We start from the raw sequence: 19,655 nt of genomic DNA on the forward strand, positions 1-19,655 counted from the left end.
CTACCCCCAGAAGCCCGAGGCCAGTGTCAGTCACCTCCACATCTCCTACCCAGTCCTGCATGCTATGAGGGGCTTTCTCAGTGCCCTCTTCTCGCCGTCCCTGTGGCCCATCCTTTACCTCTGACTCCCACCTCCTGGGCCACCTATCCTGCCCCACCCTCACCCTCCACACTGCAGCCAGAGCTGGTGCTTTCTAAGATGGAAATCTGTCTACAGCACCCCCTGCTTCATCCTCGGCAGTGGCTCCCCAGTGTTCTAAGATGTAGTCCAGATGCTTTAACGTGTCTCTGTCAGCCCTTCCCCATCTGGCCCCACTGACCTCCCACTCACTCTCTGGGCTGCAGGCACAGGAGCCTCCCCAGGCCCCATGGGCTCTGTTCTCTCTCTTCAGGGCCTTTGCTGCACTGATTCTTCTGCCAGGAACTCTCTCCTCCCCTGGCTTGTTGACTCCACTTCAATAGGGCTCAGCTTCAGTGTCTCTTTCCTGGCAAACCTTCCCTAACCCCTGGTAGGGGTGAGTCTGGGCTGGGGCCCCCACTCACCCCTAGCATGGCACTGCACACCATACAGGGGCTGTCTGCTGCCACCCCCTCAAGTACGTAAGATCGTGGAAGACAGGAGTTTGTGTCTCCGTATTCCCACAGGCAGCATCCGGCTCTCCCCTACCAAATGAGAGGCATTTCCCCCATGAGAATGGGGGCTCTTCTAGGATAGGAATTGTGCCTCCCCCATCAGATTATAGGTATCTTCAAGTCTGGGGCTGTGTCTCCCCCATTAGATGGGAGGCTCCCTCAAGACAGTCTGTCCATCACACTGGGAGTTACCCAAGACCCAGGATCATTTCCTATACCGACTCTAAATCACTGCCCCCTTCCCGCCGCCTTCCTCACAACCCTCACAGCCTGGGGGTGGGAGATGGAAGACAGCTTCCCTCTACCTCATGCCTAACTCTTGGCTGGGGCCCGGCTGGCCCCTCCCAGGATCCCAAGATCAGGAAGGCTTGTTTGCTGTTCTTTCTGGGAAAGCGAGCCTCCCGTGGCATTCCCTAGCAACCACAAGCCGGGCCCATCAGAAGACCTGGCCAAGCCACCAGGAGAGGCTGAGCAGCTCGGACCAGCTGCCAGGCCAGCCTGGGAGAGGGGCACAGACCCGGGGCCTGGAACCCTGCAGCTCCCAGACCAGGCAGGGCTCAAAGCCAGGCTGGTAGGAGCTGGGGATGGGACCTGCGTGGGAGAGCCACAAGGGAGGGGCCTGCCCAACTCCAGGCCGGACCAGCCAGCCTCCTGCCAGGCCATCTGGAGCCAGACCTTGTGTGTGTGCTTGTGTGCTGGGGTGTGGTGTGCCTCCGAGGCCATGTGGGTGGCTGCGAGCTGTGGGGTTGTGACCTGGCCCTCCCAGCAAGTCTCTGGCTCCTCTGTGGTCAGTTTCACTTCTGACATCTGGTCAAGTTCACAGCTGGCCAGCTTCCTGCGTGGCCATTTTTACTTTCCCTCTCCAAAGTCTGGCGGCAAGGGCCCCCCACTCCCTCTCTATCCCACTTAAATTAACTCCATGGTGACACATGTGAATTTGCTGGATTTCCGTTAAAACTTCCCCATTGTGTGCGTGGGGAAAATAGGACAGGAACTCACTGAGTTGGAAATTATACCCGGGTCCCTGCCCCACACACATAACCCCCCACCAACTCAAACCACGTGTATTTCCAGAAAATCTCTGCACGATTTTCCTTTCTTTGCTATTTAATGTTCATCATTTATGTTTTATCTGTAGGTTTCAGGAGGGCCCAAGAAATGATTACACAGGACGCAAGGGGCAGGTGACAGGGAGGGTGACAAGGAGTCTGGAGCTCACAGCCCCCAGCTGGGGGGGGGAGGGGGCAAAAGGGTTCCATCTCAGCCCAAAGGGAGGCAGGAGGGGCCCCAGAACCAAACACATGCTGAAACATACTTGCAACCTCCGACCCCCTCCCCCACTGCTGGGGAGGAAAAGAAATACCTCAGACTCTGTCCCACTCCCCACATTCACAGGTGAGGGGCCAGCAGGTGAGTTTCCTCCTCCCATCACAGATTCAGGTCAAAGAAATGCCATCTACGTACAACGTTCCCAGTCCCTTACACAGGGCTGAGAGACCCCTGGGCTGGGGAGGGGGTGGCTGTCCGTGCACATCCTGGTCAGGGCTCGTTCATGCTATATAGAAGCAGGGGAACACTCATTCCAACATCAAGCAAAACAGAACAGGCCAGGAGGGACTTCATGGCCCCTTTCTGGTACCAAGCTAGGGAAAAAACAGTCCTTTGTAGGGTTCTCTAAACTTGGGAGAGATCCTCTATGGGCCACAGTCTAACTCAATTCCTTCTTGCTGCATTCCCACGCTGGTCCACTTTTCTTCATTGCAGCCTCCAGGGCCCAGCCAAACCCGTGCTTGCAGGGAAGGGGTGGAGCGGGGGAGCATTCCTCCACGTGCAGGCCCTTGGAAGGCAGGCGCCAGCTCAAGCCTCAGCCGTCCTTGGCCTGCCAAACCCGGGGGCGAGGGAAGACAGCGAGTAGAGTTCAATTCTCTTCACTGCTTCTCTGGCAGCTGCCCCAGGAGGATCCGGCCACAGCCCAAGAGGAAGAACTCTTGGAGAGAAGCAAGATTTCTCATCCTGTGTGTGTGTGTGTGTGTGTATGTGCCTGTAAATCTCTGTGTCGCAGGTGGGGTTCCTTAGTCCCCCAGGGCTGACTCCAGGGGAAGATGCTGCCTATACTGGCTCTGGGTCTATGCTGGGATGGTGGGTACCTACAGATTAGCCACACCACGGATGTCACACTGACACGCCTGAGGGCACATGCAGAGGGAAGCAGCACCCCTTGCCACAAACCCCAAACCTGACTGGGGTCAGGATGGATCAACGGGCCAGGCCTTGGGTGAAGCATCCCCTCTCTGCAGGGGCTGGACAGGCCTGGAGATGGTGAAGGGCAGACTGGGTTTGGCTTCGAGACATTTCCCAGAGAGTCGCCTGGCCCCCCACTCCCTGCAAACCTGAGGCCTGCACCCCTCGTTTCGGGGACAGCCCATCTTTGGCCTCCCCATTTCTGGATGGCTTTGGGCAAATCACTGCCTCTCTCTGGGCCTCACTCTCCTGTTCGTAAAATGAGGGGGATGGACTAGATTTCAACCCCCTCTTCCAGCTCTATCAAACCTCTGATCCTCTTCATATTAGGCCAGAGGGGAGGGGGGAGGAGGGATGAGGGAGGTTTAGGCCACGAAGGTGCTCCCTCATTCCCCAAGTTCACAGTGTAGAGCCCATGGCTCTGGTTCCTCAGTCTCTCCCTCTGAGTCTCTGGGACCCTGTCACGCCCTCAACACCATCCCTGGTGCCAGCCCCCCATATATGACAACCTGCTAAGGTGGGAGGGGCTGGCCCCCCTAGAAGTGGGGGGAGAAGGGAGCAGGAGGCCTGAGATGGCGACAGGGCAGGGCAGGGTGGGAGAGGTAGCAGGGGCACTTCTGGCACTGGAGAGGGAGTGTGATCGGAAGCGATGGGGCCACACAGGAGCAGTGACGGGGCTGTGGTTTGGGGGCCCGGGCTCCGAGGCCCTGCCCAGAGGCGCGCAGCTCTGACGCTGGCCTGTGGGGTCGGCTGGAGCATCAGTCTTTGGAATGTGGGGGCAGGGCAGGGGCTCCCGGGCCGGCTCACACCGGGGACGTGGCCGTGGACTCGCTGCACAGGCTCTCCACAATGTCGGCTCGCTGGATGCGGCGCAGGGCAGCCAGGAGGGTGTCAAGTGTGGCGCTGTCCTGGGTGGCCCAGCTGGCCAGCAGGGCGCGGACCGGGCAGGCCTCCTGGGTGAAGGAGTCTATGTGCTCAGGCTGGTAACCCAGCTCACCGGCCAGATGCCGCCAGGTGTCCCCCGCAGAGCCACTGAGCAGCTTCTCCACCTCCTCCCGCTTGGCCAGCGGCAGGCTGCTGTAGAGGCCTCCGTCACCCTTGAGGGCTGCCAAGAACCCAGGGGGAGTCAGGCGCTACCCGCTGGACACCCTTTCCCCCACAGTGGGAGTGGGGGCCTGGAGTAAGACCCAAGAAGGGCTGAGGCATTTCTCCTCCCGATCTGGGGAGGACCCGAGGGTCCGGAGGCAGAGGGATGCCCAAGATGCAGTCCTGGACGTGGGCAGGGCTGTGGAGGCACCTGGGGGGATGCTGACTCACGTCCCTTCCTCACCCATAGCTCCAGCACCATCCCTACCACCTAACCTCCCTGCCCACTAACCCTCCCACCCCTCCCCAGCAATTAATCAAGGCTGAGGAGACAGGACTTCTGGTCCCAGACTCAACTGCAGCAAGTGTACTGGAGCTGGGCTGTGGGCCACCGATTAGGGGACATAATTAACTACTTGTTCCCCAGAAGTCCTGGGCAGGAGGCTAATTGCAGCCACTCTGGGGAGTGATTAGCCCTGGGGGACAATTAGCTGGATGAGTCTAGATGCTCCGATTTGTCAAAGCTTCCGTTTCCCAAGTCATCCCCACCGGAAAGGGCCCCTCCTACCCATGCCCTCAGCCTGCCTCTCCCATCCTTCCACACAGCGGCCCGCAGCCAGCCCCTCTGCAGTCCCTCCTAAAGCCTAAGCTTAACCACCCCTGTTCTCCCTGCCTCGCCCCCCGCCCCCCGCCCGCCACCCGGCCCCACTGCTTACCCGGGCCTGCAGCTGTCTGTGTGTGGGACTGCTGGTCATGCAGGCTCTGGCTGTCCACAGAGATGCCGCTGTCGCTGTGCAGTTTTTCTCCCTCGGGTGGGGGCGTCTGGTTCACGGGCCGGCTGTTGGCTCCTTGCTTGTTCTGCTTGCAGCTGTTCCACCTGGAACCAGAGGACGGCCCCGGTCACAGGGCTGAGGGGCACACGGGCCACGCCGCTAACGTACCTGTGCTCTGGCGTGTGGGTGCCGGGGGGTGCCCGTCTGTAACCCCGCACGGCGCAGGAGGCTCTCCTTCCTCTACCTATCTGCCCCTGGCCCACACCGGAAACGCCGTGAGGGCAGAGAGGCACCCAGGGCTTGGTGTGTACGGCCGGTGTTCAATAATCGTCCGTGGGATGAATGGTGCACAAATAAATGCCTTCCCCGGAACTCCACTTTTCCCAGTCTACCCTTCTAAAGTACTCCCACGTGTGTGCAGGGGTATGTACACGGATTCCCTCTGCTGTTATAAGCAGTAAGAAAAAATGAAAAACAAACCAAATGTCCATCGATAGGAGACTGGTTAAATAAATTATGATCCACCCGTATTACTGAACGAACAATTATAAATAATCAGATTATCTATATGTTCTGAGGAAAGCTCTCCCCAGGGAGATTAAGTGAAAGAGTAAGTTGTAGAATATGTAGAGTGTTATCACATGGATGCTTTAAAAAAAAAAAAAAAACCTGCGTGTGTATGTACAGGTTTTCCACACATGTGTTTATAAATGCATAGAAAATGGCTGGAAGGGATCCATCCATTCCAAACGGATTCCCAGGAGGAGAGGGGTAGGATTTGGGGAGATAAAAGGAGGCTTTACTACTTTTTGCTTTACAAGACATTGGTCTTCTTTGCATTTTCCCAAATAAGCACGTTATTACTCTGATGATTTTTTTTTTTTTAAAGAATGGAAAATGCACTTAAACATTTAAAACGCTTTCTAGGACTTATCCACATCCTGGATTTCTGGATATGGGTGCCATCAGATCCCATGTGTGACATGGGAAGGAAGAGATACATGCACACATACACACAGGTAACGGGGTTCAGGGAATGAGGACACAAGCCGTTGGTAAAGGAAGCTCTGTGTGCAGGGAGGTAGGTGGGGGAGCAGAGTGGGGGTGGGGTGGTGCTGGCACCAGGACAGGACAGGGACGATCCCCTTCCCTACCTCCCGTTGACCTGCCACACCCTGGAGTGGGGAAGCTGATGGTAAGTGAGGATGATCTTGGTTTGGGGTTGAGTTAAAAGAGTGTGTGCTGGGCTTCCCTGGTGGCGCAGTGGTTGAGAGTCCGCCTGCCGATGCAGGGGACGCGGGTTTGTGCCCCGGTCCGGGAGTATCCCGCATGCCGCGGAGCGGCTAGGCCGCGGAGCGGCTGGGCCCGTGAGCCATGGCCGCTGAGCCTGCGCGTCCGGAGCCTGTGCTCCGCAACGGGAGAGGCCACAGCAGTGAGAGGCCCGCGAACCGCAAAAAAAAAAAAAAAAAAAAAAAAAGAGTGTGCACATTTTCAGGTCATGGTCGCAGCAAAGCCCTCCTTGAGGGTAAAGATCTGGCTCCCTGGCTCCCATTCCCCCTCTCACCTCTTGAAGGCGATGTAGGCCACGAGGCCCACAACCACAGCAGCCAGGATGGAGCAATAGACAGGGATGAGGTTGTCGGTGGTACCTCGGGTCACCACGGGCTGGGAGCTGCCCATCGCTGTGGCCACCACATCTGACACCGTGCTGGTTACGAGGTCTTGATCTGGAGGTACCTCAGGCTCCTGGGTGCTGGGGTCTGTGCTGTCTGAGCCCTCCGGGGGCGTGGCCCGTGTAATCCAACGGCCAGGGATCTCTAGGAGAAAGGGCTACAGGAGTGAGGGCCCACTCCCCCCGCCCCTCTCCTATGTTCTGACCCCCAGAGCTTCTCCCCCAGCCCCCTCCTTGCCCCAGATTCTTGTATGTCCAGCGGCTACACACAGGAGAGAGGGCTGGGATTGCGTGTATGATGTCACGATGGTGGAGAAGAGCAAGGACCTAAGAATCAGGAGCCTGGGCCCCCTTCGGCTCTGTCACTGACTTGCTGTGTGACTCTGGACCAGTCCCTTCAACTCTCAGGACTTCAGCTTCCCCATGAATGGGGATATTAAAAGAGACGGTCTTTAAGTTCCCTTCCATCTTGGGTATAACTGTGATCCTAGAATTCTACTCTGCCTACCCTGGGTACCCAAAAACCCATCATGGAGGTAAACACACAAAGAAGAGAGTGGGCCCTAGGACGCCTCCAGCTGGAATCAGGCTAGGGAAATGGAATTTCTCTGGCCACAGGTTGCCCCAGTGGTGCCAGTCACCCCTGTCCTAAAGAAGGATGAGGGTAATCAGGTCTGGCAGAGAGGTGCCTTCCCCGGCACCACCCCCTGAGAATTGGCATCCAGTCTCCTTTCTAGTCTCTGGTGTCCTGGGCTCTAGGCTCGGGCAGGGTGGGGAGGTGCCCAGCTGGCTTGCTTCCCTCTAGCTGGTCCGTGGATAATGGCTAGCCTCTATTTCCTGCCCTGCGTGGCCCCTACACCGTCTGATCTTGCCACCCAGAGATGACAGTGTCAGATAGCCCAAACCCAACTTGGGAAGGTCGAGGACTGCTGGTGGAGAGAGGGCCCACAGAGCAGGCACTGCCACTGCCCCAGGGGAGGGAGACTGCCCTGCCATCCGCCTAGGTTCTCTCATGCCAGCTGGGCACTGCCAGCCTCCCTGGCAGGGGACCCAGCGGCCCCTGGCACAAGTGGGTGGGATTTTCCATTCTGCCACCCAGCCGGGGGCAGTACCTGGGGTTGTGGGCTCTGGACGACCTGGGGGTACCTGTCTGGGCAAAGTTGCCTACCCCTTCCTTCCTCACTTCCCAAGCCTGGAGCAGGGAGGGAAAGCAGACAGGACATGCTGATGGGGTGAAGGGCGGGCACTTTGCTCCCCAGCTCTGCCTCACCTAGCCCCCAGTTTGCCCACCCAAGTTGGAGTTGAAACTGCCCACCGGTTTCCTAGGCCTCCTTGGCTCAAGGCAAAGATGCTTCAAAGGCCCCCATTTTCAGCACATTCTGAGGAGTAAGGTCCCCACATGTGAATCTGGAATCCATCTGGTTGGCATTCGGGAGGGGGCTGCCATCTGCTGCCCTATCCCACCCCTCCCCCATCTCAGTCCTGGGAAGGAAGGCATGGAAGAGGTGGGGCAGGGAGTGGAGGAGACACAGCCCTCCTTCTGGCGGCCCCAGACAAGGCGCTGGCCCGGGGAGGGTCTTCTCTTGCCCGGCTAGGGGACTGGGTCAGCTGTGGGGGCAGCCTGAGCCCCGAGGCTAAGGGTACAGCTCTGCTCAACTGACCCGAACCCAGAGGCTGAAGGCACGGCTGGGTGGAGGGTCACTGAAATCAGGCATCCCAGAGATTGGAGAGCAGTGGGGAAGAGGTGAGAGACGGCCCAGGCTGAAGACAGCGCCTTCCAGGGCGCTTTCCCCTCATCTCTCCGATCCCCCCCCGTGTTTGGGGATGGGGATGAGATCCAGATGTGGTTGCATCCACTAGCATTCCAACCCACTAAGCCCTGGCAGGTCCTGACAGCCGTTTCCAGAATGGGAGCTGTCAGACTCGGGGGTGGAAAGAGGGGCCAGGTTACTCCTCCTAAACCCAATTTTTTTTGCTTGGGGAGGGGGGTAGGTTTTGCCCCCAGGGTGGGTGAGTCACCATGTTGACACCCCAAGCGTTTATGCAAGGAAGTGCCCTGCATCGGAGGGGAGGGGGGCAACCAAGCCACCACAAATCAAATTCCATTTCCTGAAATGTTCCCTCTGCCCTGGAGCTGACATTCACCCCTTCAGAGGCTAGAGGCTGAGGGGAAGAGGGGCAGGGATAAGCGCACCCCTTCAGGGTGGCTGGGAAAGTAGAGTGGTATCTGGAAGGAATATGTGAACGCCAAAAGGCAGAGCCCACCCCTCCCCCAGCCAGCACCTTTCTTTGCTCTAACCGCACCCCTAAGTCCCCCCCCACACCCGCACTAGCTGGTGCGGACTTGCCCACAGAAGCGTGCCACCTACCTGCCTGCTGCAGGCTGCTGAAACTCCCTCCCTGCTCCTCCCTGTGCCTGACACTACTTGCCTGTCTCCTAGCCCAGGGCAATGGCCACTGGAACCACCACGTTCTGCACCCCACTTCTCCACCCTGACCCCACATCCCAATGCAGCAAGCTTCACACACATACCTGGCCTCAGCCCAGCTTAACGGCCCTTTGCACCCTGAGCTCCCTGCGCCAGAGATCGCAGGATGTGGAAGGCAGGCATGGGTGTGTCAGACTGGAGGCTCCCCACGGCAGGGGATCTATCTCTCCCATCCAACTGGGGGCTGACTGAAGGCAGAAGCTGTGCTGCCCCCACCAGAACGGGGGGATCTCTTGGGAACTAAGTGCTGGGACTGCGTCTCCCTCATCAGACTGGGGCAAAGGCTGTCTCTGTCCCGTCCAACTTAGGGCTCCTGAAGGAGGCACTGCGTTGCCTGCTCAGAGTGAGACGACCCTGAGGGTTAGGCCCCAAGGGGAAACAGCTGAACGGGTGATAGAAAGTAAAGGCATTGTCAATCTCTCCCTCAAGATGGATGTCACCAACCAGGGACCAAAACGGTTCTGCCCTGACTGCCACAGTGCTTCCTCCTCCCATCCCAGGACCTGCCCCTTCTGGCTAAGGTGGGCACACCCAGCTCCCATCCACCCAGGAAGCTGAGGGCCCTCCGTGTGCACCTGCCTCATCCTCGGGCTCCCAAGCCCCAGGCTTGCTGTTCCCCTTCTTTCTCTGTCCCAAAGCCCCTGTCCGCACGACCTCCTTAGTGTTCCCTGGGTCTAACTTCGCCCTTGACTAAACTGTACCAGTGACTGCTGACCCCTCCCCCACAAGTTGAAGTGAGCCAGCCCCCTTCCCAAACCCACAGCAACGGTGGCAACCACGTGCAGCGAGGAAACTGAGGTCCAGAAACTGAAGTGACCTCCTTGACATCGCTCAGGTCGTAGGTGACAGGGCAGACTCCATCCCAGGTCCCAGAGCCATAAACCACTATGGGCCTCAGAGCCGAAAGGTCCCAACTCCTGAGGGTCCTCAGACCCCTTTCTCCAGTGCAGAGAGTCTGCCTCAAGGATCAAACATGTCCTATCTGTGCTCTGGCCACGGAGCCCACCTTCGTGCCGCTCATCTGCCACCCATCCAATTCCCAGCCGACAGCCACAGATCAACAAAGCCCTGGACAATGAGTGTGGCCTGGGAGGATGAGGATGGCTTAACAAACAGCCCCAAAGGGTAAACAGTGGATAGGGTCCATTGGTGGGAAGGATCGGGAGGGTGTCCACTGGCCCCGCAGGCCACGGCAGACCCCGGCGGACCCCGGGGCGCCCCCGCCCTGCGGACCCCGGGGCGCCCCTCCCACCCACCCCGCAGCCCCGACGCTCACCCTCGCACTCGGCGTCGGCCCAGCGCGTGCACTCGCGCAGCTGGCGCTCGGTGTCCTCACACACCGTGCAGGGCAGGCACGGGTCCACGTGGTTGGCCTCGTCGGAGTACGTGCCGTCGGGGCACTCCTCGCACACGGTGTTCTGCTTGTCCTGGCATGAGAACACGAGCCCCGAGCCCGCCTCGCACACGCGGCACGCCTCGCAGCGGCCCGTCGTCTCGTCCTGGTAGTAGCCGTAGGCGCAGCGGCACACGGCGTCGTCGGCCTCCACGCAGGGCGCCGACATGCTCTGCAGCCCCACGCACTCGGTGCACGGCTTACACGGCTCCGTGGCGCTCACCACGTCCGAGAAGGTCACGCCTGAGGACAGACGGACGTGCGGGGGGAGCCGCGCCCCGAGTCTAGCCGCCTGCCCTCGGGGCACTTGGGACGCAGGGGCTGGAGGCCTTCCCGCCCCATCCCATCCCGGGACACCCTCGTTCTACCTCGCCGCCTCACTGACTCCCCCACTTTTCCCCCTGGGCCCGGATCCCCGGTGTGTGAAAGCTGGTGGCACCCGACTGGGAAGGAGGAAGGGGGCCAGGAGCCCAGTGCCCCAGGCCCCGGAAGCTTTGGCCCTGTGGTTTCAGGGGGTAACCCAGCTGGTGCGGTAAATTTCTTGGCAGATTCTCTTAAGAGAGTTCCCAGCATGATTAAGGAATAATCTGAGCGTGGTTCCCACCCAGTCCTCCCCGCAGGCCAGAGTTAAGCTGTGAGCCCAGCCCGGGCAGAGCCTGCCTTCACCACACAGGCTCGCAACTCAGCTGCCCTTCCACTCCTCTCTGCACAGGTGGGGGCTCTGCACAGGTATGGCCTGAATGGGAGTGACTAGGGTTAGACAACAGAATTTCCCACCCATGGCACTACCCCAGCTGCTGAAGGGCTTCGCTCTAGAGGACAGGGATGGGACTCCTGGCAAGAAAGGTACTGCAGGAGGGACTGAAGCTAGAAGGAAGGGAGGACTTGCATATATACTCCTCTGCTCTTTCAAAGGACACGAAGGGAAGATTTCCAAGCTCACTCTTGATTCGTGCTCTCTTAATTAATGGATGTGGGCTCTAGAATAAGGGGAGGGATGCCAGGGTCCTCTCCGCCTTGTGCAAAGAGTGGGGAGGGCACAGAGCCAGATCTTCTTCACCCCTTCCAGCCCAGGGTGGAGAACTCCACGCCAAACTGAATCCAAGAGGATGTATCCTTGCTCCAACGGCAGGAAGAGCACAGATTTAGAACCTGAGAACTGGGGAGGCAGGATTGCTCAGAATGTGGAAACGGAGGTAGAGAGATTGGGATCCCAATGGAGGGAAATTGAGGCTTGCTGTGGGGGTCCTATCTTAACTTTCTTTAACGCCATCAAGAGACAAGATGGAGCACAGGGTCATTATCTTGGAGGTTGGGGTTGGAACTGCAGAAGCAAAGAAGGAAAAAGCAGAGAGAAGTAAAAGGGGCAGCAGCTGGGGGGAAGAGAAGAAAAGACAGAGATGGGCCTGGAGGAAGACTTCGGTTTCAAGTCAGTTCTGGCAGAGGGACTCCTGTGTTTCTCTTCCCAGGCATCAGGCAGATCTGGATTCAAAACCTGCTTCCGTCACTTTATTAGCTGTGTAACTCTGGGTGTTTTACTTAACCTCTCTGAGCTTTTCTCTTTCTCTGTAAAACAGGGAATAATGTCTCCACTCACAGGGTTGTGATGAGGAATAAGTGAAATGCCTCAGTGCACTTGACACACAGCAGGGATCCTGTAAATGTTGGGCCCCCTGGGGTGGGCAATGATAAAGTCAATGAACTTCAATAGCAGGGATATTAGTCAGACATCAGAAAGGACTTCCAAACCGAAACAGCTAAGGCAGGATGTCCAATTTATACCAGAGGCTCCTATCTGGGTGGCATGTGGCAGCAGGGGTGGGTCTAGTCACACGGGAGGGGGAGGGGAGGGGAAGGGGAGGGCCCTGCCCATGGGAAAATACAGAAAATTAGCAGCAAACTCCTGGGAGGGGGTTTTAGGGGGTGGGGAAAATGTGGTCTTTTTTTGGGCAGAGAATGAAGGCAGGAGCTTAATGGGTTTCCTTGTGGAAACGTTTTGAGGATAGAGGGAAAGTCCACTGGGGTCTCCATCCCATAAAGCGGACTCGTGAAGGCAGCCTGTTAACATACCTGGGGTGCGGGGAGGGGGGTGAGGGGGAAGGGGGGAAAGGGAGGGGAGCAGAGGGTGGAGGTGGGAGGGAGCATTCCGAGCTGGTCTCTGCCCCTGTCTCCCCTCCCCTTCCCCGGAGATGCCCTCTCTCAGCCTCTTCTATCCCACCGCTTGTTTTGACAGAAGGGACTGGGGTCCCATCCTGGGAGACTTAGGGTCCAAAGAGAAGAGGCCCTGGACGGAGTCTAGGAACTAAGGGAGGCAAACGTGGGAGGTTCCAGGGTAGCTGATGGTTGGCCAACCCTGCCCTGGGATGGAAAGAAACCCTGCTAGGCCAGGACCAGGGAGGTGGCCAAAGGCATTATGGGATGTCCAGCCTCCCTACCTGGCATCCCTCTGCTGGGGGATGGAGTTACAGGATCCACTAGTACAGAAATAGGAAAGCAGTGTGTCTGGGACACCAAGGAGTTGGGGCTGCCTGAAGGACGGATAGGCTGTGTGCAGTGAGGTGCCTCGAGGTAGCGGTGGCGGTGGCGAGGGATTCAAAGGTAAGACAGGCTGGCGGGGGCGGGCGGAGTTCCCAGTTCCTGTAGCCTTGTCCCCAACATGATTAAAGAACAATCTGGGTAGAATTCCCACTGGCCCTCCAGGTGGGCATTGAGTGCCAGGTAGAAGGCAGGATCTAACTGTCAACAGGAAAGGTTTCCAGGCAGAGTCAGGAAAAGGGCCCAGGGCCTGAAAGCAACAGAGGAGGCGGGGTGAATCCAGCAGAGATGAGACTCCTGCGTCAAGCGCAAAGAATTTCAGACCCCAGACCTGCCATCTTTCTGCCTCCCTCATCCAGCACCTCTGGAAGATGGGGTTCTCTCCCCTCCCCAAGGAAATCCCAGGTAGGAAGGGCCACAGCGCCCCCTCCCCCCTCTCGCACCCGACATCACCCCCCAGTAAGGACATCCCCGTAGTGCTCCAAACCCCATCCCTGCTGCCTGGGGAAAGCTCTGCTTCCTCCGTCAGAGCTGGAGAACAGTTGGCCTGGCGGGGGGGAGGGTTAGCCACACCCTCCCAGGATCCCCCAAGGTCAGTCTCCAGGGCAGCTAGGATTATGATCTTCCTCCCCTCCCCACAAACGCACCAAGGGTAAGTGGTAGCCATTGATTTTGCAGTGCAGATGATATTTTTAGCTGGTCTTAGCATCAGCTACTCCTCCCTCCTGGTCACACTCTTCTACCAGGCCTCTCTACTTGGGGGCTGGGAAGGGGCACAGCCTGGGGACCCCCCATCAGGTCCCCCTCCTCCTTCTGCATACTTCCCTCATCCATTCTGAGCTTCCCCTCTCTGCCTCCTATGCTGGGTCAGACCCACTTCTGGCACCCATACGGTTGTGGGCAGGAGTCCCTGCCAGGGCGCAGAGCACTTGTAAGGCCTCTACTGGGCATGCCCTCCAGCCCCCTTGCCCTCCCTTCCATTCCGCTCCCCTCCCCCCACCGGACACCCTATACTCACTGTCCAGGCAGGGCTCACACACGGTCTGGTTGGCTCCGCAAGGCTGGGCCACGCCCTCGCCCAGGTTGCAGGCTTTGCAGCACTCGCCGCTGTGGGTGTATAGGCCCGTGGGGCACACCTCCTTGGCATCTCCAAGGGACACCTGGGTGGAGGAAGATCGGAAGAAGGTCAGACTGGCAAGAGAAAGCGGACGGGGTAGACTCCGAGGAAGCAAACACCCCCTCCCAAAGCCTTCTATTGGAACCACCTGGCCTGGGATGAGCTCACCAGGGAGGCATCTGGCACTTGAAAGCGGATGGGGAAGAAAGGCAATGGGGGACAGCATGCCCCTGCAGGCTGCTAGGGGTGTGAGATCAGAGCTTCGGATGCTGACCTTCTGCGAAGTTCATCTTGGGGTTACAGTAACTCCTGGAATCCCAAGGATACACCATGTGGGGAAGGCAACCTGAGGCCCAGCAGAGGGCCTTCGGGCAGCAGTCAGGAACCAGCAGGCAGGTTGCAGCTCGCACAGGGCTCCCAGCCAAGGGGGCAACTAGAAGCTGAAATCTAGCCCAAACGCCACTTGCTAAGCCGCACACCTCCAGGGATGCGTCTACCCAGAGGGGAGTCTTTTTCTAGCAGGGCTCTACTCCTCGCCCTTAATTCTACCATTCCACATATTAAGTATCAAATGGGAGGTGTCCAAGAACAGAAGGGTGGGACCTTGGGTTCAAATCTTGGTTCTGCTCTGGGAGTTCTGACCTTCTCTGCTTTCCCGCTCTGAGTCCTCATCTCTCTAGACCGATAGAGATGGAGACAGCTCAGGGCCAAAGCAAATGACCAGCGAGTCATCAAGAGTCTGGCGTCAAGACAGGAGAAAAGTACGCCTGTTACCAATAATGAGAAAGTGGCTGCTCTCACCACTCAGCAACCCTGCTCCACCAGGGTTTGATTTCCAGCCGCCAGCCCTCCCCTCTCCCTGCCCCCCATGCAGCCAGTGGGAACAGCACTGGAAACAGGGGAAAGGAGAGTCAGATTCCTGCCGCCGAGGCATCTTTGCTCATGGATGGAATGATTTAGCACCACATTCCCTAGAGGGAGGGGCTGCTGGCAGATTGCTTTATATTTCTGTTCCTTAAAAAAAAAATCTTAATGTCTAATAAAACTCCAAAGCCTGTTTCCCTGGCTCCAGACCGTGTAGCTCCCATGCGAGGCTCAGAGGAAGTATGGGCTCTCGGATCATGGGACTAGAGAGGAGCTGTAAAGATCATTTTGGGCATTCCTCTGCTTCCATGTTGGCCAGATCACGGCCCAAAACACCCCTTTCCCTTCAGTCCTTTCAAATATCCTGAGGTCTCACTAGGGTATGGTGGAGGCAGGGGGATGGACAGGTTGGATCAGTCTAGGAGGCAGCCTATGGTCCTCAAGAAACCGGTGGGGAGGGTGCAGGCAGCAAAGGAGGGGAACCTCGGGTGTTGCCACCATCTCCTCCCAGGTGGCAGGAACACAGTGCTGGGAACATCTGCAGACCAGAAGCCTAGGGGCAGGGGGTAGTCCCAGATACAGGCTTTCCCCCAGGAGATGAGCAAGGTTCCAGAAAGGTCTGTTCAGATTTCCTTTCATCCTTCAGGGCTCTGCTTAAATGTCACTTCATCAGGGAAGTGGTCCTGTGGCCCAGCCCCTCCCTGATCTGACCGATCAGGCAGAGCTGCTCTGTCACATGTCCCCCCTGTTCACTCTTCTTGTCTGGTCTGACACTCTACAGAGTCCCCCACTGGACTCTCAGGTCCCTGAAGGCAGGGACTGTGGTCACCTCAGTGCCTGAGACGGTACCTGGCACATATTAGGGACCCAACATGTATATTTATGGAATTTAAGAACATAATACAATATGGCCTCAATTAACTAGAACTCCAGGGCCTGACTTTCTGGATACCTGAGTTTCTGGAAAGTCATGGCTTTGCTGTTCTTCTCACCCAATGTTTTTCACTTTAACCATGGGGGCTGCACCTTCCTCTGTCTCTGGAACATACCTTCACGGTTTCCCCATGACTCAGGGACTCAATATTTACATCAGTGAGTATTCTGGGATGCAATGCAGCAAAGCCCTGTGTTCTTGATCCCAAATTACCACACTTTGGTCTCTTTGAGTTCTCGGGGCAGGAGAGTCAGATTCCAGCTTTTCTTATAGTTTTTCTGCCTCCTCCCTTCCTGTCAAGATATCAGTTTTCAGTTCTTGCTGCTGCCAGTGCGACCTGAACAGCCCCTCCCCAGTCTTATTTATTAGGTCTACTTGAATTTTAGAAAGTATGTAACTAGCCCTGGGAGGAAGGTGTATAAAGTGAGTGTAAGTAGTATCGGAACCAGGAGGGGGGCCGTTCTCAGAGTAAAAAGTCTGCCTTCGGGCTTCCCTGGTGGCGCAGTGGTTGAGAGTCCGCCTGCCGATGCGGGGGACACGGGTTCGTGCCCCGGTCCGGGAAGACCCCACGTGCCGCGGAGCGGCTGGGCCCGTGAGCCATGGCCGCTGAGCCTGCGCGTCCGGAGCCTGTGCTCCGCAACAAAAAAAAAAAAAAAAAAAAAAAAAAGTCTGCCTTCCTCCTCAGTTGCCTTCATTGCTCTGAATCCTGGTTCATAGCTTAGAGCTGGGTGACCTGGGACAGGTTTTGAATTTCTCTGTGCCTCAGTTTCTTCATCATTAGGTAACCATGACAGTACCGGCCTCAGAGAGTTGCTGGAGGCATTAAATAAATGAGTAAGGTGTTTATTCACTTTGGGACCCCTCTTTTCTCTTTCCCAAGGTCTTCTGTGGCTTTTGGCTGTGTTCCAGTTAGTTGAGGTCAGTAGAGACCTGGGCTCCAGATAACTGAGGCAATCTGACTGTGGCAGTTGTGGGCAGAGTGGGAGCCTCGCGCAAGCCCCTCTTCTCAAAGGCTGCTCTCCCTGCTGCAGCCCGTGGTCCTCTCTCTTCTCCAAAGTCTTGAACTTGGGAGTTCAGGCCACATAATTAGTAACCATGTGTTTCCTGTGCTTGTTTTGTTTTCTGTTTCAAAACATTCCAGATCTGCTACTTAGTAGTATGCTACTTTGGGTAAATTCTCAGTCTCTCTAAGCCTCAGTTTTCCCACCTAAAACGCTGGGTTGGTGATACCTACTGTCCAGGTTTCTGTGAAAATTAAAAGAAATAATTTATGCAAATCTGTCTGATGCATAGTTGGATTTCAATCAATGTTGGTTATCAAAGAAGTGTCTTGTCTTAGGGAGAGTAAGCTGCTGAGCCTGGGGGCTAGGTAGTGGGAGAGGCGAGTTGAGCCATCCCCAAACAGGGGAAACCATCTCAGAGCAGGGGGCAGGATAGAAATGAAGAGAGACTTACCCACGAAGAAAAGTCTGAAGAGGGTATGGGGACCACAGGAGGATGGAGAACTGTTAACTAATTCAACTACTTACTGAGCACTAAACTAAGAGTTTCCAGTGAGACATGGTCCCTGACTCCTGAGAGGAATCACAGTCCCATGAGGGAGAGGAAATATCACCCTGAACAACTGCTCCAGAAGCTGAGGAGGAAAGGCTTGAGGGATTGCCTTCATCCCCTCTCTGACAGATGTGGAAACTGAGGCCCACAGAGGTCATTCTGCTAAGTGGCCTGATGCACCAACCCGGCCACACCCTCTATTGGCCCAAGGCCAGGCAATCTTGGGAAGCAGGGAGGGATGACTAGGATTCAGGCTAATTGCTCCAAAATGATCAGTTTACCAAAATGATAGGCACATTTGCTTGAAATTTATACTTATTACACTTATTCCATTATTCAGAATGTTTGCAATTTTTTTGGGGGGGTGCCATATCCAGGCTTTCTAGAAACTAAGGTGGAAATATCCTTCGGTTAATTGACTTTAAAAAAAATAAATTTATTTATTTATTTATGTATTTATTTTTGGCTGCATTGGGTCTTCATTGCTGCACGTAGGTTTTTCTCTAGTTGCGGCGAGTGGGGGCTACTCTTCGTTGTGGTGCGCGGGCTTATTGCTGTGGCTTCTCTTGTTGCAGAGCATGGGCTCTAGTCACACGGGCTTCAGTAGTTGTGGCACGCGGGCTCAGTAGTTGTGGCTCGCGGGCTCTAGAGCTCAGGCAGTAGTTGTGGCGCACGGGCTTAGTTGCTCCGCGGCATGTGGGATCTTCACAGACCAGGGCTTGAACCCGTATCTCCTGCACTGGCAGGTGGATTCTTAACCACTGAGCCACCAGGGAAGCCCTGAATTGACTTTTTTTTTTTTTTGAAGGACATCAGCTCAGCTTGCTTTTATTTATTTATTTATTTTGGCTGTGTTGGATCTTCATTTCTGTGCGAGGGCTTTCTCCAGTTGCGGCAAGCAGGGACCACTCTTCATCGCGGTGTGCGGGCCTCTCACTATCGCGGCCTCTCTCGTTGCAGAGCACAGGCTCCAGACGCGCAGGCTCAGTAATTGTGGCTCACGGACCTAGTTGCTCCGCGGCATGTGGGATCCTCCCAGACCAGGGCTCGAACCCGTGTCCCCTGAATTGGCAGGCAGATTCTCAACTGCGCCACCAGGGAAGCCCCCTGAATTGACTTTTAATAATTAATTTTTAAAAACTGGACAAAACCGAAAATACACCAAAATAGTTGAAAGAATTTGAAACTATAGGAAGGCTACAGTGTGATGAGTCCTATCCATTCACAACAGCTTCAGCAAAAGGTTTCTTAGGTGAATGGAGCCATTGGCCACCATCATGGGGTGGGCGAGTTTTCAAATATGCAAAGGGTCTTTTGAGACCAATGCAAGCCCTGGGGAGGCACTGGCACATGCCCCCCACTCCTTTAGATAGGGTGGATTTGGGGTCGGAGACAAGAGCTAATTACTGAGGAGGAGGATGCATGAAGACTTTGAAAGGGGCCAGGGGTCTGAGTGGGGGGTGAAGGGGCTCAGTTATAAATTTGTGGTGCCAGGGGCATAGGACACGATCTAACCTCCAGGTCTAGTGGTGGTTCAAGGCCACGTGTCCTTCCGTGATCTGGAAGGTTGGGCGGGGGTATGCCTGGCATAAGGAGGAAAGAGTAAACTCCAGGCCAAGCATCTTGGGTTCCAGCAAGGGTGCCACCACATAGTAACTGGGGAAGCCTGGTTTCGTGCCTGAAGGTATGGGAGATTCAGCTCCCTCAACTGTCAAATGGGAATAACTAGATTTACTCTGCTGGGGCCTCATACGGATTAAATAACACAAGAGAAATTACCCAGGGCAGTGCGTGGCCCACGGTAGGCACTCAACCAGTTTTATTATTCCCGCTTCCCCACCCCGCACCCCCAGGGAAGAATCTAGGCGCGGGAACGGGACCAGGCTGGTACAGCGGGGAGGGGACCCCTTCCCTCCCGGAGTCGCCTCCCCCACCCGGCCGCTCCCGTCCTCGCATTTGCTGCCCTCGCTGCATCCCTATTAGGCGCATTAGCCAGCCCGGCGGCTCCGGTTACAGACGTCTGAATGACAAAGTGCCTCCATTACCGGCGTGGCCCGCCAGCCGACCCGCCGGGACGCGCTCTGGTTTCAGCACTCTCGCCGCGGCCCAGGAAGAAACTCGGACCGCTGCGGTGGGCAGCGCCAGCCCATAGACAGCAGCCCCGCGGCAAGGCGGAGGCGAGAGCCGCAGGGGCTGCAGGCGACAGATTCTGCGCCGGGTCCACCTTCCCGAGCCCCCAGGCCCTCCACCCCCAGATCCCCCCCTTCCTCGCCTTTTCTCTATTCGAGGGACACTCTCCAGCCCAGATCCGGAGCCCATGCCCTCGCCCCTCCAGGATCCTCACTACTGGCCGCCCCCGTCCCCC

General features: G+C 56.7%; 1 protein-coding gene across 1 annotated transcript in view; it reads right to left on the reverse strand.

The window, feature by feature from the left end:
• Positions 1 to 1,726: 1,726 nt before the first annotated feature.
• NGFR (nerve growth factor receptor) overlaps positions 1,727 to 19,655 on the reverse strand; it is a 20,556-nt gene continuing 2,627 nt past the window's right edge. The window contains exons 2-6 of the mRNA XM_024130441.1: positions 13,840 to 13,981; positions 10,170 to 10,529; positions 6,297 to 6,549; positions 4,676 to 4,836; positions 1,727 to 3,978 (exon numbers count right to left, since the gene is read on the reverse strand). Coding sequence (XP_023986209.1) covers positions 3,677 to 3,978; positions 4,676 to 4,836; positions 6,297 to 6,549; positions 10,170 to 10,529; positions 13,840 to 13,981 — 1,218 coding nt within the window. The 3' untranslated portion in view covers positions 1,727 to 3,676. The remainder of the gene's footprint in view (positions 3,979 to 4,675; positions 4,837 to 6,296; positions 6,550 to 10,169; positions 10,530 to 13,839; positions 13,982 to 19,655) is intronic.

Source organism: Physeter macrocephalus, chromosome 14, assembly GCF_002837175.3.
Source record: "Physeter macrocephalus isolate SW-GA chromosome 14, ASM283717v5, whole genome shotgun sequence".
Classification (NCBI taxonomy): Eukaryota; Metazoa; Chordata; class Mammalia; order Artiodactyla; family Physeteridae; genus Physeter; species Physeter macrocephalus.